The 21,285-nt window shown below is 43.6% G+C and overlaps 1 protein-coding gene across 1 annotated transcript in view; it reads left to right on the top strand.

Annotated features, from left to right (window-relative positions):
* Window positions 1-18,327, top strand: part of BBS9 (Bardet-Biedl syndrome 9) — a gene marked incomplete at both ends in the record, with an annotated part of 451,378 nt that extends 433,051 nt beyond the window's left edge. The window contains 6 exons of the mRNA XM_080701824.1: window positions 11,955-12,074; window positions 14,718-14,804; window positions 15,572-15,623; window positions 15,719-15,801; window positions 18,138-18,143; window positions 18,254-18,327. Of these exons, the coding sequence (XP_080557950.1) occupies window positions 11,955-12,074; window positions 14,718-14,804; window positions 15,572-15,623; window positions 15,719-15,801; window positions 18,138-18,143; window positions 18,254-18,327 (422 nt within the window). The remainder of the gene's footprint in view (window positions 1-11,954; window positions 12,075-14,717; window positions 14,805-15,571; window positions 15,624-15,718; window positions 15,802-18,137; window positions 18,144-18,253) is intronic.
* Between the last annotated feature and the right edge of the window lie 2,958 nt (window positions 18,328-21,285).

Here is a 21,285-nt window from a genome sequence, read left to right as displayed (position 1 = left end):
TGAAGGGCTTCAGTGCCAATATGCAGCACTTGGTGTGCTTTCCTCTGGATCCTGTCCCTCTCTCCTCTTCCCCATACATTTCACTGAGATTGGTATTGATAATTTTGTGTATGTATATGGCATTATTTAAACTGTTACCTTCATTATATCTCTCAACAATCCCTATACATGAGTTTTGCTGGAAAGCATCTGTTCAGTGAGCACCTTTGAAACCCAATTTCACATAAATCCAAGCTTCTCAAATTGGCCTGTAAGCACTGAACACACACACACACACACACACACACACACACACACACACACACCAATCCCAACAAGCATAGCTTTAGCAGTTGAGGTTGCTTTCGTAAGGAAAGGTTAAGTCCAGGTAAGGGACAGATAGGGCCCTTTGGTCTGAAGTCCAGTTTAGAAGAAGAGAAGGATTGCTCAGAGGATATGCAGCTGTGCTTCCTCTCCAGAGCGTTTTGCATTTTTGTCTCCATTGTGGCCCTTGCATAGGTCCTGGTCTATGTTTATCCATATTTCTTCCCAGCTATGCATTCTATTCTGCTTTACATTTTTTCTAACTGCTAATATATTTTGTATTGCATAATATTTCATCATCTACACCTTCAGTAAGCCATCTCAAATGTCTCACATAGAAATGTATACACATAAAAGTAAAATATGTTAATGATCCATCATTTTCTTTCTTCTGTCCTTTTAATCTTCTGTCTCTCCCCCTCTCTTCTACCCACCCTCTTTCCTTCCATTTTTTAAATTTTGCCAAGAAAATTTTAAATACACCGTGAAAATTGCTATATGAGTGTAAACTACGTTTGCAATGACTAGAGGATTCTACCTTTACCCATAGGTAATATGTTCCAAGACCCCCAGTGGATGTCTAAAACCATGGGTGTTAGTCTGCTCTCTGTAACTGTGGCCAAAATACCTGACAAGAACAGCTTAGAGGAGGAAAAATTTGTTTGGGCTTATATGAGACTCTAACAGTAGGCTGGCTACAAGGAAGAAACAACATGGAGGAAGGACATGGCAGAAGAAATCAGCTGAGATCATAAAAGCCAGGAAGCAGAGAGCAAGAGACAGGGGCTGGGGAGAAGCCCACCCTTCCAGGACATGCCCCAGGGACCTTCTTCCCCAGGGAGGTCCCACCTCCCAGTAACTCCTTTAGCCACCAATGGGTTAACCTACTGGTAAGGACAGAACTTTCAAGAGGAAGGATTGTGGGTAAGAGCCCCACCTCTGATTCTTGCTGCCCGCAAGAGCGTGCTTCAACATTGGTGCCTTCTGAGTACACTCATAACTAAGTACTTGACACACACAGTGTAGTTCATTCAGTTTAATGTACGATAGATATCAAGACCAGCAACCAGCTTCTTTTTCCTTCTTCACAATTTCAAGATTAGAAGATTCATTCACACTGTAGAGCTTATCAACTTCAGAATGTTTTTCCCCTTTCCTTATTAAGTCAAGGACTTTACCTTTTCACTTTAAGAAAGCACTTTAAGGCTTCTCTTTGTCATATTAAAACTGCTAGCATCACCACTCTTGGGCTTTGGAACCATTATTACATGAAATAAGTGTTATTTGGAACACAATTGCTACACTACCATCATAGTTGATTTGATAACCAAGTTAGATACTGAATGATTGTCGCGCGGGTAGCATATACAGCATGAATATGCTGGACAAAGGGATGATTCATATTCTGGAAGGAAAGGATGGTACAAGATTTTTATCATGCCACTCAGAATGGGACACAATTCAAAACTGAATTATTTCTGAAATATTTCATTTAATATTTTTGTCTGTGGTTGACTTTGGGTAATGTCAGGTAAGAGAGTGGAGACTACTCTGTGCTCATATGTATGAATAGATACACAGAATAAAACTTTCTCAAGTGAATATATTTACAGAGTCTCTAATGGTAGCTCTTTATACTTAAAAGTGTGATATTCTCAACTGGGCGTGGTGGCGCACACTTGTAATCCTAGTATTTGGGAGGCTGAGACAGGAGGATCTGGGTTCATGGCCAACCTCAGCTACTTAGGCCCTTTGCAACTCAGACACTGTTTCAAAATAAAGAATAAAAAAATATTCTTTTGGGGATGATGTAGCTCAGAGGTAGAATGTTTCTGGGTTCTATCCCCAGTACCACACACACACACACACACACACACACACACACACACACGTGATATATCTTCAGAGCACTCATTACTCACACTTCACTTGAAGTGTACAACTTTGAAATGAGGTCTTATGTTAAACTCCAAAAACACTTTATCAAGTAAGTCTTAAGAGAAAATGTTATTGGTGTATACTTCTCAGGTTTCCATTGTTTTGAATGCTTAGTGGCAATTCAGCCCATGAAAACCGAAGGTTCTGTGGCTGGCAAGTTAGACCAGGGCCTGTGGTCATTTGTGATTCTCTAAAAGTATCTCCTTGTCTGATTCCTCTTAAGTATATGAACAAAAAAGTAGAAAAAGTTTCCTTCTCTCCAAAGAAGTGAAACACTCTCACCCATACATTTAGCTGATTGAGAAGTCACTGTTGCAAGAAAACAAACCAACAGCCTTCAGATCCACCCACTGAGAGCTTGCCAACCCTCTGGATTTTCTGTACCGTTGAAAGGAAACACTGGTTAAGACAGCCAAATTGCAAGCAAAGCCATTAAAATCATCCTGGGCAAAGTATTTCTGAGAAAACCTCCCTGAGCTTGATATCTACTAAGAGAAGTTGGTTGAAATAAAAACTTAACAAACGGGGTGGGAAGTGGAGGAGGGCTGAATGAGTGCTTGTGTGCATGCGTGCCTCTCTCATCTTGTACGCCATTAAGATGTATGACTGCAACACACCAATAAAAATAAATAAATAAATAAAATTAGTAAACACTTCCACTTTCTACTTAAAAAAAAAAAAAACCTTGAAACAATAAAAGTCCTTTGATTCCATACTTTGGTGCAGAAAGTGTACCTATGCCAAGAAAATTAATAGAAAGTGTGTGTGGGGGTGCTGTGTGCTGAGTACCGTGCTCGGTGTACACAACCTTATGGAATGCTTACAGCCTCATGGCTGTCTTTTTATGCATGGGCTGCTGAGTACCCACTCCAGTGCCTACAGCTACAGCCAGCGGGACACACACTGTGTGAACTTCATGGGATAGCCTCTGGCCTGTGCTTTGCCTCCTTCCCCATCAGTGGTCTCTGTTCACGGCCTGCTTGGTTTCACTTTTGACAGAGGATGAAACAAACACCTGGAGACCATTCTAAAATATTGGAAACCTTAAGAATTTATAAAAAGAAACCTCCCTTAAATGTACTTCTCCAGTCTAACCCCAAGAATTCCAAAAGAAGGCTGTCCTGCAATATACCTGACCAATATAACCAAAACTGTCCAAACCCTAAAAACAAGGAGAGCCTGAGAAAACTGTCGTAAAACTACGGGGAGCTAAAGAAGTCACGACAACTCATGTCATGGTACTCTGGAAAGTATCCTTAAACAGGAAAAGAACATTCGGTGGAGATGGAGAAAATCTCAATAAACTATGGACTTGCATATTTGCAGGTTTGAGGCCAGTCTCAGAAACTTAGTGAGACCCTGCATCAAAAATAAAAAGTAAAATAAGGGAGTCAGGGAGGCTTGAAGTTAGAGAACCCCTGGGTTTAATCTCCAGTACCAAAAAAAAAAAAAAAAAAAAAAGAAAGAAAAAGAAAATCTATTAGGAAAAAAAAGTTTATCATTGCCTAAACAAAAAAGAACATTTGTTGCAGTAGGGCAAATCACAATGCTTTTATTTTATTTTATGGTACAGGGGATGGAACCCAGGGGCTTTGTGCCTCTGAGCTACATCCCAGCCCTATTTTTTATTCTTTATTTTGAAACAGGATCTCACTGAGTTGCAAAGGGCTTCACTAAGTAGCTGAGGCTATTCGTGAACCGTGATCCTCCTGTCTCAGCTTCCCAAATGCTGGGATTACAAATGTGCACCACCACACCTGGCTAGCAATGCTTTTAAACTAATTGTTGTAACACTATAAGATATCCTAGTAGCAATATTATATCCGGAAATGTTAAATGCCTCACAGAACCCTTGGGATTGGAACCTGCAGCACAGCTTCCCATAACTCTTACTAGGCCTGGATTGGCAAACTACTTACAGCCTTTGGGCTGTGTCTGGCCCGCCGCTTGTCTGGATAAATAAAGTTTTAATGGCACATAGGCAATGCTCAGTCACATCTACATGTTAACAGTGGCTGTTCTTGCACAACAGTGGCAAGATTGAGTAGTGGCAGGAGAAGCTAGATGGACTGCAAAGCCTAAAAAATACTTACCACATGGCTGACCCCTGTTCAGGCCGGGGGACAAGGTGGGTAGCAAGGCCGTTAGCTGGATCTTCAGACTCACCTGGGTGGAATCAAATGTTAGAACTAGACAAGCCAAGCAGGAGGGGAGATGCTAGGTATAGCCGAGTGAGGCAGGGCAGCCACTTCCCTAAGCATCTCTTCTCCACTGCTGGGTCCTGTGAGTTCGTGTGAACACCACCTTTCCAGACTCTCACCCTCAAGACTTTATCTTGGCTCCTCTATCCTACTCTTTTTCTGGTTCTCCTGACATTTGGCCTCAAAATAGTGAGAACTTACTGTGTGTTTCTTGTGTTAGGCACCACGTACCTTCATCTACTCCCTTGTGAGGTGGTGCTGCCAAAGTCCCTACTTTATAGATAAGGAAACAGGCCAATTTTATTGAAATAACTGGATCAAGAGGGTCACTTAGCTGGGAAGTACTGAGCTATGGTTTGAATCTAGGCTTCAAAGCATAACCTTACCCCCTGCACCATCCCTACCTGCAGTGTGCGGCCTGGCTCCTACTGTCTACTGAGAATCAATATTTGAATTTTTAGGGATTTTGTGAGTTAGTCATTCAGCCGTCATTAAAAGTAGATTATGTAGCTAGGCGTGATGGTGCCACCTGTGATCCCAGCACTTGGGAGGCTGATACAGGAGGAGCACAGCCTCAAGGCCAACCTCAGCAATGATGTGAGACCCTAAACAACCTGGGGAGACTTCGCTTCAAAAATAAATAAATAAGGTCTGGGAGTATAGCTTGGAGGCCCTGGGTTCAATCCCAAGTAACCAAAACAAAAAGAAAGAATTAGGTTGCATAAATTAATATAAAAGCAAAGACGACATATACTCAAAACTCTTGCCTTTATAATTATTTGACTGTGTTTTGCCAGTATCTATGCACTTGAGTTTATGACAATGGAATCTGTATGGCAAAATGGTACATAAGACGGAAGTGGTGGTGTACACCTGTAATCCCAGCTGCAAGAGGGCGGAGGCAAGAGCATCTCAAGCTCCTCAGGCCAGTCTGGGCAATTCATTGAGACCATCTCAAAAAAACAAAAAAAAAAAAAAAAAACAAGGGCCAGGGATTAGCTCAGCGGTGGAACACCCCTGGGTTCAATCTCCAGGACCACAAAATAAATAAATAGGTAGTATATATTACTTTCTTACTGCGTGATAATGTCATACTGATTGAAACTGGCCAGAATGGGAGTGTTTGTACCACGGAAATGGGCAAGTACTGTAGATTGGATTTGTCTTTCTTGCTTTTCTTCCCTGGAAGGCCAGCTGCTGCCCACTCAGCAGCAGCGCTGCTCCCTGTATGCGGACTGATCTCCAGTACTCCAGACAGCCTCCTGTCTTAACCTTCACACCCTATACCTCTTACAGTTAGCACTACAACAGCAACCTGCAGAGAGGGTCTGAGCTCCTTGACTGGTTGTTTTGTTTCTTTTTCTGACAACTGGTAGAAATTCCTTAGTGTACTTTTCTTGATCATAAAATGTGATTCTGCCATTTTATAGTTTGCTTTTGAATGTGGAAATAGGTTCGAAGATAGCTTGGAATCCCATCACTACCCCCACACAAAAAAAGAAATCCTGGAGTAGTGGTATCTTTATATAAATATATGAAGAACTCCTATTCAGAATTTTAGGAAAATTTTCTACTTAAACAATTTTCTGACTAAATGAGGATTTATGTATGTATTCGTGTATTATAGTTTTTTAAACAAACTCAGATTTTTACAAGGTTTAGTGAGCCTGAATGGTCATGCACAGAATTTGTTAGCAATTCAGTGTCCTGGGCAGAATGCTGATGCACCTCAGAGTGGTACTTTTTTACATCACATTTATGAACTACTTTGCTCCAAATACTTACTATAGATCATTCACATTTAAGGCTTAGGTTCCCAGAGTAGTCTGGAAAAGTTTTTAAGGAGTAAATTAATTATATCAGAACTCTATAAACAGCTCCCATTGGCTGTTCCCTGTAGAGCACAGCCAGAGTCCCGCCCGGGATGCTGCCACCAGATTCCCTTCCTGCTGTCCTCGTGGTTAAAGAGCTCAGCTGTAGCGGCGGGTCTCCTATAGTTGCTCAATGGCTGTGCAGGGCTGTGAAGCGGGGAGAGGGAGACTGTTCTGAAAATGGTGGCAGTTGGAGAGCTAGATATTTGAATAGAAAGGATGTAGATAAGTTTTGAGAATTACATGTTGTTGCCCAAAGGGGTTCACTATCTCTGTGACTTAGATCGTTAAGAATCTGATGCATTATTGTTTTTATTTTTTCCAGTACTGGGGATGGAACCCAGGGGCATTGTACCTCCAAGACACACCCCAAGCCTTATTTTTTATTCATTTTTTTTATTTTTGAAACAGGGTCTTAATGAGCTGCCAAGGGCCTCACTAAGTAGCTGAGGCTGTCTGCGAACCGTGATCCTCCAGTCTCAGCCTCCCAAACGCTAGGATTACAAGTGTGCCCACTGCGCCTGGCCTGAAGCATTACTGTTTTTAACCCCAATTCTGTATATTATATAAATTCAGACAGACTGTGTTTGATAGTTAAGTGCTACTCACACAGAGATTGGCCTCTGGCTGCAAACTTCTTGTTGCCTGGAACTGAGAGTAAGTGTCGAAAAACTTACAGCAATTGACAAGAGCCTTTAACAACTATTGCACCGAATACTAACAGAGGAGAACTGTTACCTTATTCGTTTCACTTTTCTAGTAATTCCTCCAAGTCATTTTTATTATATTGCCTAGAAGTGTTGCTTTAGAGAGATAGGGAAAGTGCCTTCTGTTGAGAAGCACCACTGTAGTACAGAGGGCTGGTGCAGGGACATAGCCTCTCAGTGATATTTAATACAGACCTTGGAGCAGGATTGACAGCAAAGTCAAGTGAGGGCGCAAGAAATGTCAAAGTTGTGTTTTCTTTAATAGCAGAAAGGCGAGAAGTTCAGCCTTGGTCATCACCCACCTGCTCACCCCATCCCCAACCAGGGACTCAGATAATGTGGACACAGTGGCCACAGTCTTCAGCTCCAGTGCTCTCGGTGGCTGAAGCTGAGGTCAGGGCTCCTGGTGCTCAGTCCTCCCAGCATCTCATGCCTCCAATCTTGTTACACTGAGGCACTGGGCTGCTGCCTCGAGCCAGTCAGAGTGCCAGCCACCCCTCACCCGCAGAGCTTACACCCCTCCCTAGATCCTGGCACTGCATTTCATATCTTCAGTGAGCCCAAGTTGCGAGAAGAGAAAAAAGCAGAGGACTTACGATGGAGTTACAGCTCAGTGAGCTCATTGGAAATTGGAGATGCGCAAATGGATCCACCCAACCTACCCAGCCTTACGGCTCAGCAACGTTGTGCACACGGAGCCCTGGCTGGTGGTGACCGGGTGGGGCGCTGCTGCTCCCAGCACTGGGAAAAGGTCAAGACTCAAACTTCTGAGCACTGCTCCATCATAAAGTTGATCCGTCACAACTCAGGACCACCTGTATTTCCAGGCTACTTTTTTTTTTTTTATTTTGGTGGTACTGGGGTTCCTGGAAACCCTTCTACCTCCAGGCTACACTCCCAGACCTATTTTATACTTTTATTTGGAAACAGGGTCTCTTAAGCCAGTGCGGCTGGCTTCCAACCTGTGTGATCCTCCTGTCTCCGCCTCCCAAGTTCAGGGATTACAAGCGTGCGCCACCACGTCCGGCTCCAGGCTACTTTTGATTCAGCTCCATTACAACCATCCCTAGGGCAAAGAAGCACAATGTGGCTAGGGAAACTTTGGGGGAAGAAATACCAGGGGAGAAACTACAGAAGAAAACCAGATTACTATTAATGTTTCCGATTGTAAAATGAGGGCAAAGAGCCCTACCTAGTGGGGTTGTTGGGGGATTGAGTCAGTTAACATATTGCAAATGCACAGCAGAATGCCTGGCACACAGTAGGCCCACAGGAATACTGGCTGCCCCCTCCTGAAGGCCCTTGCTTGATTTCCAGGTCAGAAAGCCCCGGTTCCTGCTCCCGCCTGCCTCTTGGCTCCCGTGTGCTCCAAACACCACTGTGTTTGCATGATTCCATCAGCTGCAGCTTTTCTTCCTCTTTTCCTTTTAGGGATGGACTGTAATCCCAAGGGTACTTCATCTGGTGTCCATGGAACCCAGGCTTCATTCCCACAGACGGGCTTCAGAGGGTCTCTGTCTGTTAGTTGGGAAGCTTTATTTCTATTCTTTTATCATTTACTCTTAGGTTTTTAGCACACAAACAAATTATATATATATATATATATATATATATATATATATATATATTTACTTTTTCTAATATATGTATATATATAACCATATATATACATATATACTTTTTCTAGCAAAAATCTTATCAGATATACTCATCTGTCTTTTTTTTTTGTACTGGGGGGGTAGAAAACAGGCTTTCTACCTCTGGGCTATACTCCCAGACCTATTTTATACTTTATTTGGAAACAGGGTCTCACTAAGTTGCTGAGAGCCTCACTAAGTAGCTGAGGCTGGCTTCGAACCTGTGTGATCCTCCTGTCTCAGCCTCCCAAGCGTGGGATTACAAGTGTGCGCCACCACGCCCGGCCTCATCTGTCTTTTTAGCAGATGTGAATTCATAGGTGTGGGCCGGGGCCTGTACTTCTTACTAGCTACTGGGTGGTTTGCCTGCTCCTGGCGCAGTGACCTCATGCAGCAGGCCAGAGGCTCCGGCTTTCTGCACTTGCCTTCTGTTGCCCTTTGGGTGCACTGAGGCTGCCATTTTCTTTTTTCAAGGTATCTGGTCACCAGGAGCAGTCACCCTACTGTGAAATGCTTGCGGTTAGGAATATTTCCATTCCACAGCACCTCTGCAAGCTGGGCCTCTCTATGCTCACCAGTGCAGTTAGCCGTGGGCAGGAAGCTTCCATAACCGGATACCAGGGTCTGAGACCAGCCTGTTCAGTGCCAGCTGTGAAGCCACTTGTTCTAGTACATGGGTGGCCAGTCTACCTTCAAAATTCCATCACCAAGGCTGCTTTTTAGAATTACTAGTACCGGTGATTTTTGCAAGAAAAGCGGGCCAGAGGCAAGGATTAAAGTGATGGCAGTTTCTTTGGGAGGAGGAGAACAAAGGGAAGCCAGCTTGTGTTAACGCAGAGTGCCTCACAGGTGACCTGGCTGCATCCTCTCCTGGGAGGAGAGGCAGGAGGGGAATTCTCTGCCCAGCCTCTTCCCTTCTCCCATTGGTCAGGTGTCCAAAGGCCAGAGCCATCATTCCCACCGGGCTGGAAATGGCAGGGACCCTGGGCGCCTGGTTGGGCAGCCTGACTGCATGGAGGAATCCCAAAAGGGGAGGGGCATTGCGGGCCGGGGACTGGTCACCCCTGCAAGGCGGGGACCATTGGACAGCATGAGCCCAATGCAGCCAGAGCACCTGGGCAGGGCAGCTTGTCACCCTTCTGCACCCAGAACAGGCAAAGAGAAAGTTTCGTTAGTTCCTTACCTGAACCACTGACTTTTCCTTCCGCGACCACGTGATAATGAACTGGAAATGCTTGTGTTTCCTCTTTTTTGGGGGGTACTGAGGGTTGATCCCAGGGGCATTCTACCTTCAAGTTACACCCCAGCTCTTAATTATTTTTTGTTTTAATTTTGAAACAGGGTCTAAGTTTTTGAGGGTCTCGCTAAGTTGCCGTGGCTGGCCTCGAATTTGTAATCCAAGTGTCTCAGATTCCCAAGTCCTGGGTTACAGGTGTGCGCTCCCATGCCCGACTAGATGTGCTTTAGGAGCTTCTTACTGTTGTCTTGCCCAGGGCTGAGGCCTCTGGGATCAGTGGCGAGCAGTAGTTCACCAGTGGAAACCGGCCTCTCCCACCGAGCGGTGGATGTGCTCGGCTGCTCACGGCGCCCTTTCCTGTCTCTCGGCTGTAGGTGCCTACTCTCTCCTGGAGTTTGCTTGTGGGTGACGTAGCTGATTGAGCATGGCACTCCTGGCCTCCGTCTCCTGCCTCCCTCTGTCTCAGGATTGGAGCGGTGGCCCCATTGATTTAGGGGCCTAGAACCCACAGCAGGCCCTGCCTTCCCCGTGGCGTCAGGCCCAGCCCCTTCTTACTGCTGCTCCCTGTCACTAGTCCCACAGGTGCCCCCAGCCCCTCCTATGTCCTTTTCCTTTTTTTCTTGGTTGGGTGAGTGTAAAGGAGAAGAAAGCAGCTATTTCTTGGACGTAGGAAGTGAAAGAATCTCGTAAGCCCTCCACTGTTTATCTTTAAACAGTGCCCACATCATAGTGTGGAGGACAGCGATTCAGTAAGATGGTCAAGGCAGCTTTGCAAGCACTTAGGAAGTGCTCAGTAGCGGTAGTTCTTGGTTGCCATGACGCACAGTCTTTGGGGAGAGTGAAAACCAGCCCGCCGCCCTTCCAGGCAGGGCCTGGCCATCTGCACACGGACCTGGGGGCCCGCACTTCCCTCTCATCTGAATGGCGTGGCTTTCCACTCACCCCTGCCGACACTGACACCCGTCTTTCCTCAGAATGTCGCGAGCTTCCTAAACCTTCCCACACATAAAACCCGACCTGAGTCTTGAGGCTTTGGGTTCAGTGCTCAAGAAGCCTCCAAAACAGAAATCACACTTCATTAAGTGAGAAGAACGGCCTTGGGATGAAACCTGTGCAGTGTAGGTGTGAGCACTCCTCCAGGAAATGATGGCACAGCGTCAGATGGGGTGGCAGATGTAGTCAGGAAACTCTGACGTGCTTTCCAGGAAATTCTCACGTGGTTTCCAGCTTCCCATGCAAGATTTTGGTGGATAGAGTCAAATGACTCAGACCCAGTCTCTCACACGCATGAGTGCCAGCTCATCCTCACGTCACCTTAGATTCCAAATCTCCCACAATGCAGTTCATGGCTTTCCTGCTCGATGATGAAGTGTTAGTGCTGTGCTATCAGGTGTTGGGATTCAGGGAGAGACTCAAATTCCAGAGAAACAGCACCACAATCCAGTCACTGGCTCAGAACACTAGCAACGCACCTCTGCTCAAGGAAGGGTCTCTGTGTCTGTCTGTCTGTCTCTCTCTCCTCTCGGTTTCTCTCTTGTAGCCTGACTGCTTTATTCTTTCCTAGCCGTGCTCTGGTATTAAAGGACTTCCTGCTGCTATTTATACCAAGCATATCACATATGCTCTAGCTTTTGTCCATTCTGAGTTTAAGGATGAGTTTAAAAGTCTGTGATTCCAGTACTTGGGAGGCTGAGACAGGAGGATGCTGGCTTCACAGCCAGCCTCAACAACTTAGTGAGGACCTTTTTGACTTAGGAGATCCTGTTTCAAAATAAAAAAGATAAAATAGAGTTGGAGGTATAGCGAGGTCGAATGCTCCTGGGGCCAATCCCTAGCACCACCAAAAGAAAGATAAAAGAAGAATTAAAGACAACCATGCCATTGCTGTTGCCAAGTTCAAATCCCTATAACACGTCTTTGGGGGCAGTAACTCATTTCCTGTGTTTGGCGGTTGTCACACCCTTCAGTATCTTTACACTTGTTTCTCCCCTGGCTATGCTCCCTGCATGGAGAGGTCCACTTTCTTACACACTGCTTAAGATATCGTCTTTTTCACCTAGGCGGCTGTGCTCCAATCCCCGAATCAGACCTAGAGGAAAGATCGGAAAGAGCAGTAGAACAAGATTCCACAGCGCTGTTCAGCAACCGCAAGCACCTCACTGCAGAGACTCCTGTGCCAGGTGAGAGTGTGAGGCCTTCACAGGTGGTGAGCAGGAACAGCGGCATCCATCGCTTTTTGCCATACCAGGGAGCATTTTGCAAACTTCTTGTTTTCCAGCTTCTGCAGCCTTCCCCCTTAGCATTGGCATGGATGAATTTGACCATTTGCATATCCCAGTCATTACTCAAAACTATTTCTGCTCCTCTCTCTCTTTTCTAGAAGGTTCAGTCCTCCAAGGAGTTTCTGAGTAGTTGGGCAGAGCTGTGTGGTTGAGAGGAAGATGGCTTCCTGCAGCTGACCCTGTGTGGACGGCATGCATAGCGCAGCCGTGGGGCAGGCCCTGGAGGTGGCGCTGCATGGAGATGGGCAGCGGCGTCCCTCACTTTGCTAGGACTTGGAATACCATGGACGAGCCAGAGTAAAGCCTGTGTTCTCTTGCTGAAAGGGGCACTGCCGCTTCTGGCCATCGGCGTCTCCCAGTCAAAGGACAGCAAGAGGATGCGCTGGGGACAGGTTTCAGAATGCAGAGCTCTACGTCTAGAATAACTTGCTGCCCCATTCTTTTCACAAAATTCTTATGTATCAAGTTTAATAAAGTTTAATAAAGCATCTCATTGTCAAACAATATCTAGCAGTTGTCTTTCAGAGGTCTGTAAGTGATTTCTCTTTATTGTTTTTTGAAAGGAATTGAAAAGTTTGCTCTACCATGGTAAGACTTGAATGTGATTATTTTATAATTAAAAGAACCACTATATAACTTGTATTTGATTGCTCTGTTAGGCTACAAGTAGAGGATAATTTTTCTAGTATTGTATGAAAATGTTAATTTTTTTTGTGTGTGTGTGTGTGTACTTGGGATTGAATCCAGGAGCATTCTACCTCCGAGCTATGCCCTAGCTCTTCTTACTTTTTGTTTTGAATTTGCCAAGCTGCTGAGGCTGACCTAAAATCTGTGATGCTCCTGCCTCAGCTTCTCCCAAGTACTAAGATTACAGGTATGTCCCACCAGGTCTAGCTGAAAACATTCAGATATATTAAGGACTCTAGTATATTAATATCTTCTTTTCTCTGCCCTAATGGATACCACCTTTTGAAAATCCATGTTATAAAAGGTCTCATGCTTTATTACAATTAAAATTAAAGTTTTTTATATGTAAGAAATTAAAGAAGCTTTGCCTATTTCAAGTGAGAATTACAGTTGTAAGACTTATTTATTTAAGCAAAAATATATCTATGCCAGTTTTAGAATGTCTCTCTGTCAGATCAGGAAATGTTTTTTCTTTATGTGAAGTATCAAAATCTGCAGAAGATGTATCATTTATTATTTTAGCATCTTTTATAGGGAACGCAGTAGAAGATGTAGCATTTATTATTTTAGCATCTTTTATGGGGAACGCAGTAGAAGATGTAGCATTTTAAATTGTCAGGCATATGAGTGGACAGCTTCCAGCCTGTAGGTGAATTTCACCTAGCACGTGGGGACCAGTGCAGAGATGTCATGGACCGATGGATGTCTGTGGATGTCAGTTGTAAAGACACGACACCTATGATCATCTTCAGCAGCTCTATTTAAGAAAGGTCTCAAGAGATGTGTCTTATGCCTTGCAGGTGTGTTTCTGTGTATATCTTTTTTTAAATAGTTGCCTTCTGTGAAATTATTTTTGTACTGTGTTTATACTCTTCTGTATCTTCCTTTCTTCCTCCCTCCCTTCCTGCCTTCCTTTTAGACTTTTCTTTTTTATGCCATGTCCAATGTACATGTGTTCTTATATGATATCTCCTTCAATTGCCTTTCTCTAGCTCAGTTTCTCTCTCTCATCTTTCTGGATTCATCCACCTTGACCAATCTTTCTCTCCCTTAATTGATTTTCCCCCAATGCTTCCTCTTCACTTTTAGTTTTCTCTATTTATTTCCTTGTGATAAAACTGAAGCATATTGTTTGGTGCCTAAAGGTTACTTTGAATTTACATGAGTGGACTGATTTATATTCCTCTCAAATTCCTCACTGTTTTCATTTTTTATACAGCCCATGATTGCTCTGTTCTATGAAAGAATGGCTACCAATATAAATTCAAAAGGCTTTCTATCTCTCATTTGGGAGGGTTGTGTGTTTGTGTGTGTGTGTGTGTGTGCGCGTGTGTTCTATCTGTGTGTGACACATACTAGGAATTGAACCCACAGACCATTCTATCTCTGAGCTACACTTCCAGCCTGATTTTATTTTGCATTTTGAAACAGGGTCTCACTAAGTTTCCAGGGCTAGCCATGAACCTGTGATCCTCCTGTCTCAGTCTCCCAAGTACTGGGATTACAGGTGTGTACCAACAGGCCTGGCTCTTTTGGGAGTTTAAGATCATTTTTATTGCTACAATTACATGTTTTACTTAACATTTTTATGTTGAGAGGTAACACACAGTAAGGTAATATTATCATGGAAATCATCAGTATCTTTATTAGCACAATCATTTGATGTTATAGTTTGAACTTAAATGTCTTCCCGAGACCCAAGTGCTAAAGGATTGGTCCCTAACCCATGATGCTATTGGGGTGGTGGAAACTTGAAGAGGCAGGGTCTAGAGGGGGTGGTTAGGTCACTGGAGACATGCCCTGGAAGGAGCTATGGGGGCCCTGGCCGCTTCCTCTCCCTCTTTTATTTCCTAGTCTTCCTGGACTGGGCTTCTTCCACCACGGGCTCCCTGTCACAGTGTGTTGCCTTGGCACAGGCCTGGAAGATTCCTCGGCACCCTTGTAAATAGCCTCGCCCACTCCCTGACCAGCCCTCCACACCTGGCCAAACCTGTGCCCGTTCCATGTGAGCACGGCCAGGCTCCGGCTGCGCTCAGTGCTCCAACCTAATTCAGTGTGTACAGAGGCCCGGCAGTGACGGAACCTGATCCTGGCCCCACTCCCCAAGCCTTGTGGCTCTTCAGTCTTGCAAGGAACTGGCTTATGGAAAGGGATGTAGTGTCAAGATAAGATACACCTAGAGCCACAGAATTTATTCAGGCTTTATTAGTGACATTGAGGAACGGCAAGTTATGTGAGGAATGGTGTTGCTGTCATTTATTTATTTTAAAAAGACTGCACTGTCGCCTGGCATGGTGGCGCACGCTTGTAATCCCTGTGCTTGGGAGGCGGAGACGGGAGAATCGCATAGGTTCAAAGCCAGCCGTACTGGCTTAAGAGATCCTGTTTCCAAATAAAAATATAAAATAGGCCTGGGAGTGTATCCCGGAGGTAGAAGGGTTTCCAGGAACCCCAGTACCACCAAAAAAAAAAAAAAAAAAAAAAAAAATTGCACTGTGCCTAAAGACTGGCTAGTCCAAGCAACCTCTGTATTTTGTGTTGATGACCTGTGCTGCATTCTGCCCTCTTACACAAAAATACAGGTAAAAATAAGCAAGGGAATAAAGAAGAAATAGTGTGGAGTGCTTACACCCCTCAGAGACCTTTAATAAATGCACGATTGGCCCTGGTCACCTCCTACAGCCAATGCCCTTGTTGTGGGTCATCAGGTGTCCGCAGCTCCCTGTGTGGAGACCGAGGGGTGTGTCTCATAATAGCCAGGTGGGCTGGTGGGGGAGAGCCAGACTGCTGGGATTCACCTTCAATTTCAGAGTAGAATCTTGCATGTTCACCCTTTTTCTTCTCTGTATTTTCAGGGTGTTCTTCAGGGTGTACATATTGCTTCTACAACAGGACAGTCCTCTCGTGGTGTGCATCAGTCCTGAGGTCAGTGTTACTGGTATGATACAGTCTTGCTACTAAGCATTTGTTAACAGCATGAATGTCAGAAAGAAAATCCTTTTGGACAATATACGGAAGTTATTCCAAAAGGTCTAGGGTATAATGTAGTATCATAAAGCTAACATAATTGTGAGATTTTTCAGCAGTAATATGAGCACAAATTTTTATTGAATTTATAATTTTTTCTTTCTGTTTTTTCCTTTGGTACTGGGAAATGATCTCATGGGCAGTTTATCTCTGAGCTACCCTCCTAGCCCTTTGTATGTTTTTAATTCGAAAACAATATTGCTAGGTTTTTGAGAGCCTCACTAAGTTGCTGAGGCTGGCTTCAAATCTGCGTCCTCCTTGTCTCAGCCTCCCAAATGGTGGGATTACAGATGTGTGCTGCCACACACAAATATAAACAGGAAGCCATCTCAGAGAGGGTTCTGAAAGAGGTCGTGGGGCTGTGTGACTGCATTGGGTGCCGCCCACAGGCGCCTCCCTGTTCATGCAGGGTTAAGTTAGCTACTTATTTTTTCTATCCTAGCAGCTAAATTCTGGAAGCTTTGTGGGCATCACATGTGTAAAGGGTTTTGTAGATTTGGACTTTAAGGGGTATAACTTAGAAGTGTGAAAGCATCAACAGAATCATATACCTCTTTGAAAAGCCACGTCCTCCAGAGTTCAGTGTCTGGCCAGAGAGAGGGCCTCTATTTCCTTGGCATTGCTGATCAAACGTTTCTAAATATTTAATGATACTTTACAGAATTTTCTGCTTTCCAACTCATTAGTAATGTCATGTAGCTTTTAGGGTTATTGTCGTATTTAGGAAAACACCTACTAAGCTTATTTCATCTCTACACTGTAAGACTTCAGGGCTTTTTGTCTTTTCTTGCACAGTGATCAATTTTAAGTAGCTGTGGAATTGATCGTTTTTATTAGGTATTTTGTCATCAAAATCTTCATTGAACCTGAGTGTGGTGGCACATGCTTGTAATACTAGTACTTGGGGGGGCTGAGACGGGAGGATTGCAGGTTCCCAAAAAGCCTCAGATATTTAGTGAGGCCCTCTGCAAAATATTGAGACCTTGTTTTAAAATAAAGAATAAAAAATATAGCTGGGGGTATAGCTCAGAATGACCCTGGGTTCCACTCCCAATAACACACACACACACACACACACACACACACACACACACCCCTTCATTGAAATTATCTTTACTACATCAGTATTTTATGTCAAATCAGTAAACTAATTAAATATCTTTTCCAGTGTGTTTATATGATTCTGTCTTTTTTATTGTCTGGATTAATAAATAATCTAAGAGTATTTATTTATCATCTCATCTTAATGAATTAAGATTGTTGTGATTTGAAAATATTTTTATAATTTATTGGTAAAATAAGAAATTGATTTTATATAGGAGTTATATGGAAAAATATCATCAAATGATGAGCTTGTAATTGTATGGTCTTCATTACATTCTTGGTAGGAAAGAACTTTTACTTCACTTGGTGTCCATGAAACTAGAACCTTCTGTGTATGCTTTTACATGTCTGATGTTTAGAACATCAGATTTTGTACGTTTCAAATCATGTTTTATCTCCACCACACTTTACTTCTGGTGCCAGGCACTATGGAATGCGTCCATCTCCTAATGCAGCCTTTTCTCTGCATTTCCCCTTATGACACTGGGAATTTCTGGAATTCATTCCTCCAGCAGAACAGCGAGCAATAATTTAACCGTGTTCAAATTTGACTCGCAAGCCACGTAAATATATTCTATTAGCTCAAATTGAAAGTCTCCCCAGCTTAATTTCTCCTTGGTCAGATCTCCAGTCCTGCTAATGCTCAATACAAGGAAAAACAGAAGAGATGACAGTCTTCACTGTTACGATCAAAATACTTTAAAGTCGTATAAAAATATGATCTTGTACATGGGCAAGGAAGATGCCCTTAAGTTTCAGTCTCATGAGGTTCACAGTAAATCTACCTTGTAGCAGGACAGAGATGGGGGGGAGGGAAAGAGAGAGAGAGAGAGAGAGAGAGAGAGAGAGAGAGAGAGAGAGAGAGAAAGAGAGGCAGACACACCAACAGAGAAACTGACTTTAAAGAGTTTATTTTTAATTTTTCTCCATGTTTGAAATAACTCAAAAAATTGTATGAGGCAGGAATGTGGGGGGGAGGTCGGAGGGTGAAATGGCAGATTTTGTCAGGAAGTATTAAAGATTCTTTTAAGTATACTTTAGGTCTCTTCACGTATGTCAGCATGAGCCTTCACATAGCTTTGAACTCAAATTTAAGTACTCTTCTTTCACTTTCCTTTTTGGTAATTAATTATTCCCTGACAGATACCGGTAAGCATTTATGGTCTAGCCGAACAATGCTCCATTCAGTGTCCTCGATTCTGAGAAGAGATGGTATGCTTTATGCATTCAGGGACAGTTCTACTAACCTTATTTCTTAGCAACCATTCCAGGAGTTGTACCAAAAGAAGTTGAGCCAGACTTTGATCCTAACTGGCTGCAGGGTCTACGGTAGCTAGAAAATCACCCAGCATGCTATCAATTTTAAGAGGTTTCAGCCTGACCCAGGACCATCAAAGTGGTGAGAGTGAAGAAGTTTAAAGTTTGATTAACTCAACTCGATTCCATTTAGCCAACCATGGAATATTGATTCTATCTGGTACCCATTCCAGAGAGAGAAGCTCATGGTGTCACCTGTAACTTCTCACTTCTATGTGCCAGAGAACCCAAAGGAACATTAAGATCATCTGAGTTTGAGAAACAGTTGGAAACAAATCCTTTTACGTGAACAAAAGCTCTGGAAGCATTGTCTTCTCTGCACAGAACAGGAAGGGAGCCTACACTTAGTTACTTGCTGCTTAATGAAATTTGGGCCTGTAATATTCATCGAATTCTTCAGTGTTACTTATCTTCCTGTATTTAGGTGGACTGTTGTCTAAATTACATGAGGACTAAAATTAGAAAGTTTCTGGAGCCGGGCATGGTAGTGCACACTTATAATCCCAGCATTTGGGAGGCTAAGACAGGAGGATCAGGGTTTGTGGACAGTCTCAGCTACTTAGTGAGGTTTTTTGCAACTCAGTGAGACCCTGTTTCAAAATAAAGAATAACAAAATAGGGCTGGGGGTGTAGCTCAAAAGTAGAATGCCCCTGGCTTCCATCCCCAATACCGGAAAGAAAAAATAATAAGGGAAGTTTCTTTAGTTCTCTAGCCACACGTAAGAAAAACAGCTTTTATTTTTACTGTCACTGTCATTTGGAATAAAACTTAAGTAGTTACTCATTTCTTGAAGGAAAGTATAATATTCATCTTTCACAGTCAGCAGCTCACAAAAATGGGGAAAAAACCCAAAACCAACTGACAATTCTGAAAGAATTCTCCAGAGTTTAATCACACATGGGGTGGGTAGAAGAGGAGAATTGGGATTTGTTTTTAACCCTTTTTCTGAAGTGTCAATAATGAATACTGAAACACAAACACAAGCACACATGCACTTCACTCCTTCCTTTAAAGAGTGAAGGCATCTCTTACAACTGCCTGGATCTGGGCCTCCCTCTCCATCCCAGTCACAGTGATGTGCTTTCCCCAGGCTGCCTCGAGGTCCAGCACCTCCTCTGATGCCGGTTGCCTTCGTCCTTCCTGTGAGTCCCTCTCGTCCTCTGCATGCATTCAGTCGACCCCTGTGGTGGCATCCGCTCGTCACCCCTCTGTTATCTGCTGTCATCCACTCTTTGCATCCGCTCGTCACCCCTCTGTTATCTGCTGTTGTCCATTCTTTGCTCATTCTGTCAGTGCTCACTTGCCAAGAATCTCTGTGTTTTCTCAAGGCTTAGAATGACTTCTCATCTCCATCTGCTCGAGGTTCATTCAACCTGTTCCCTGACAACTGCTCAAAGAAGTCCACTCTTTAAAGGAGGAAAGAGGATATAGATAAAATGTCTATGACCGGGGGTGAGATGGCCTCGATTCCAGTCCTGGTCCTCCTGAAAATGCGCTTCCTGTGCTGGGTCAGTCATCCACCCCCTCTTTACCCCACTCCCCTCTGCACAGAGTGAAGATCTATTTACCCATTTGTTCATTCAATAGCAAAATTAATTTTCCAAGAATGTTCTAGGCACCATGACTACAAAGAAAAACTCTATTGATTGACACAACTAAACTGTTATAAAAATACAGCAGATATGCCTTCTTTTGATATGTTGAGCTATAATGAAAATCATGAAAGTAGGAATTCCAAGAGGTTAGCCGTGCAGAGCCAGCCTTCACCGTTATGGCTCTGCTAAATTCTGTGTTGAAAATCTTTAAGCCCATGAATGTGGAAATGTGAATGAAATGGTTAAATTTATTTAAAACATACAATTTAAAATGCACTCAAAAAAGAAAAGTTGAACAATCATGACTTTTAAAGTAATTTTATCAGAAGTTAAAACTTTGCCACAGAAAAATGCAGTAAGGTCACATGCCTTTACAGGTGAATCCTACCAACATTCACCCTGTAGTTACTATATTCCTGTATTATCCACCCTGTTTATATTATAGTTTCTCATGTATTAGATCTATACATGTAAAAATCCATCTATATGTAAGACATCCCTCTGGCCAAATAAGCGAACACCTGAACAAACTGGAAACTCTACACCTCTTCTTAATCATTACAGAAGTCAGTCACAGGGCAAACCGATGTCCCAAAACAGGAGAAACAGACAAACACAAGGAATTAGAGTGAACTATAGCAGAACCCATAACTAGAAGTTTTTGTGGGAACCAGTACCAGGGTAGGAAAACCTAAAATGGGATTGGCAAATTGATAAAGGATCTGTAAGAAGTTTTAGAGTTAAAAACTAGGGGATTGGGTGTGGTGACACATGCCTGTGACCTTAGAACTTGGGAGGCTGAGACAGGAGGATCGCAGGTTTGAGGCTAGTCTTAGCAAGACCCTCAACAACTTAGCAAGACCTTGTTTGTGACCTTGTTTCAAAATATAAAATATAATAGGGCTGGAGTCTTAACTCAGAAGTAGAATGCTCCAGGTTCAATTATTAGTACCAAAACACAAACAAAAAACTAGAGGGACCCAGTCAAAAGGAACCCCTACACTGTGAGTTTTACTTTGACCAAATTCTCACAGTTAATACTGGAGAAAAACCTTCATGCTGCCAACAAGAGCACAGGAAAAGGAACCGTTTAACAATATACCAGAGCATCTGTCCTTTTTACAAGGGCCTGCCCTGAAGGAAACTTCTTCTAGAGTCTAACTTACTGGAGTTTTATCAGGGCCTAATCAACCTGGAAGAAGGGAAATACCTGACCCAGCCCACTCTCGCCTCCCCACGGGGGAGGGAAATGCCCGGCTGCAGTGGCCTCTGCCTCCCATGTCTGAGAAGGGAGATGAGCAGCATCAGTCCACTCAAGCCATCCTGTCCACCAGGAGGCTGAGGACAGTAGTTGGTGTAGCGCTGTGATCCCTGGGCG

This window comes from Muscardinus avellanarius (genome assembly GCF_963383645.1).
Source record: "Muscardinus avellanarius genome assembly, chromosome: 9".
Lineage (NCBI taxonomy): Eukaryota > Metazoa > Chordata > Mammalia > Rodentia > Gliridae > Muscardinus > Muscardinus avellanarius.
Note: the sequence above shows the minus strand (reverse complement) of the source record. Positions and strands in the feature narration are given on the sequence as shown.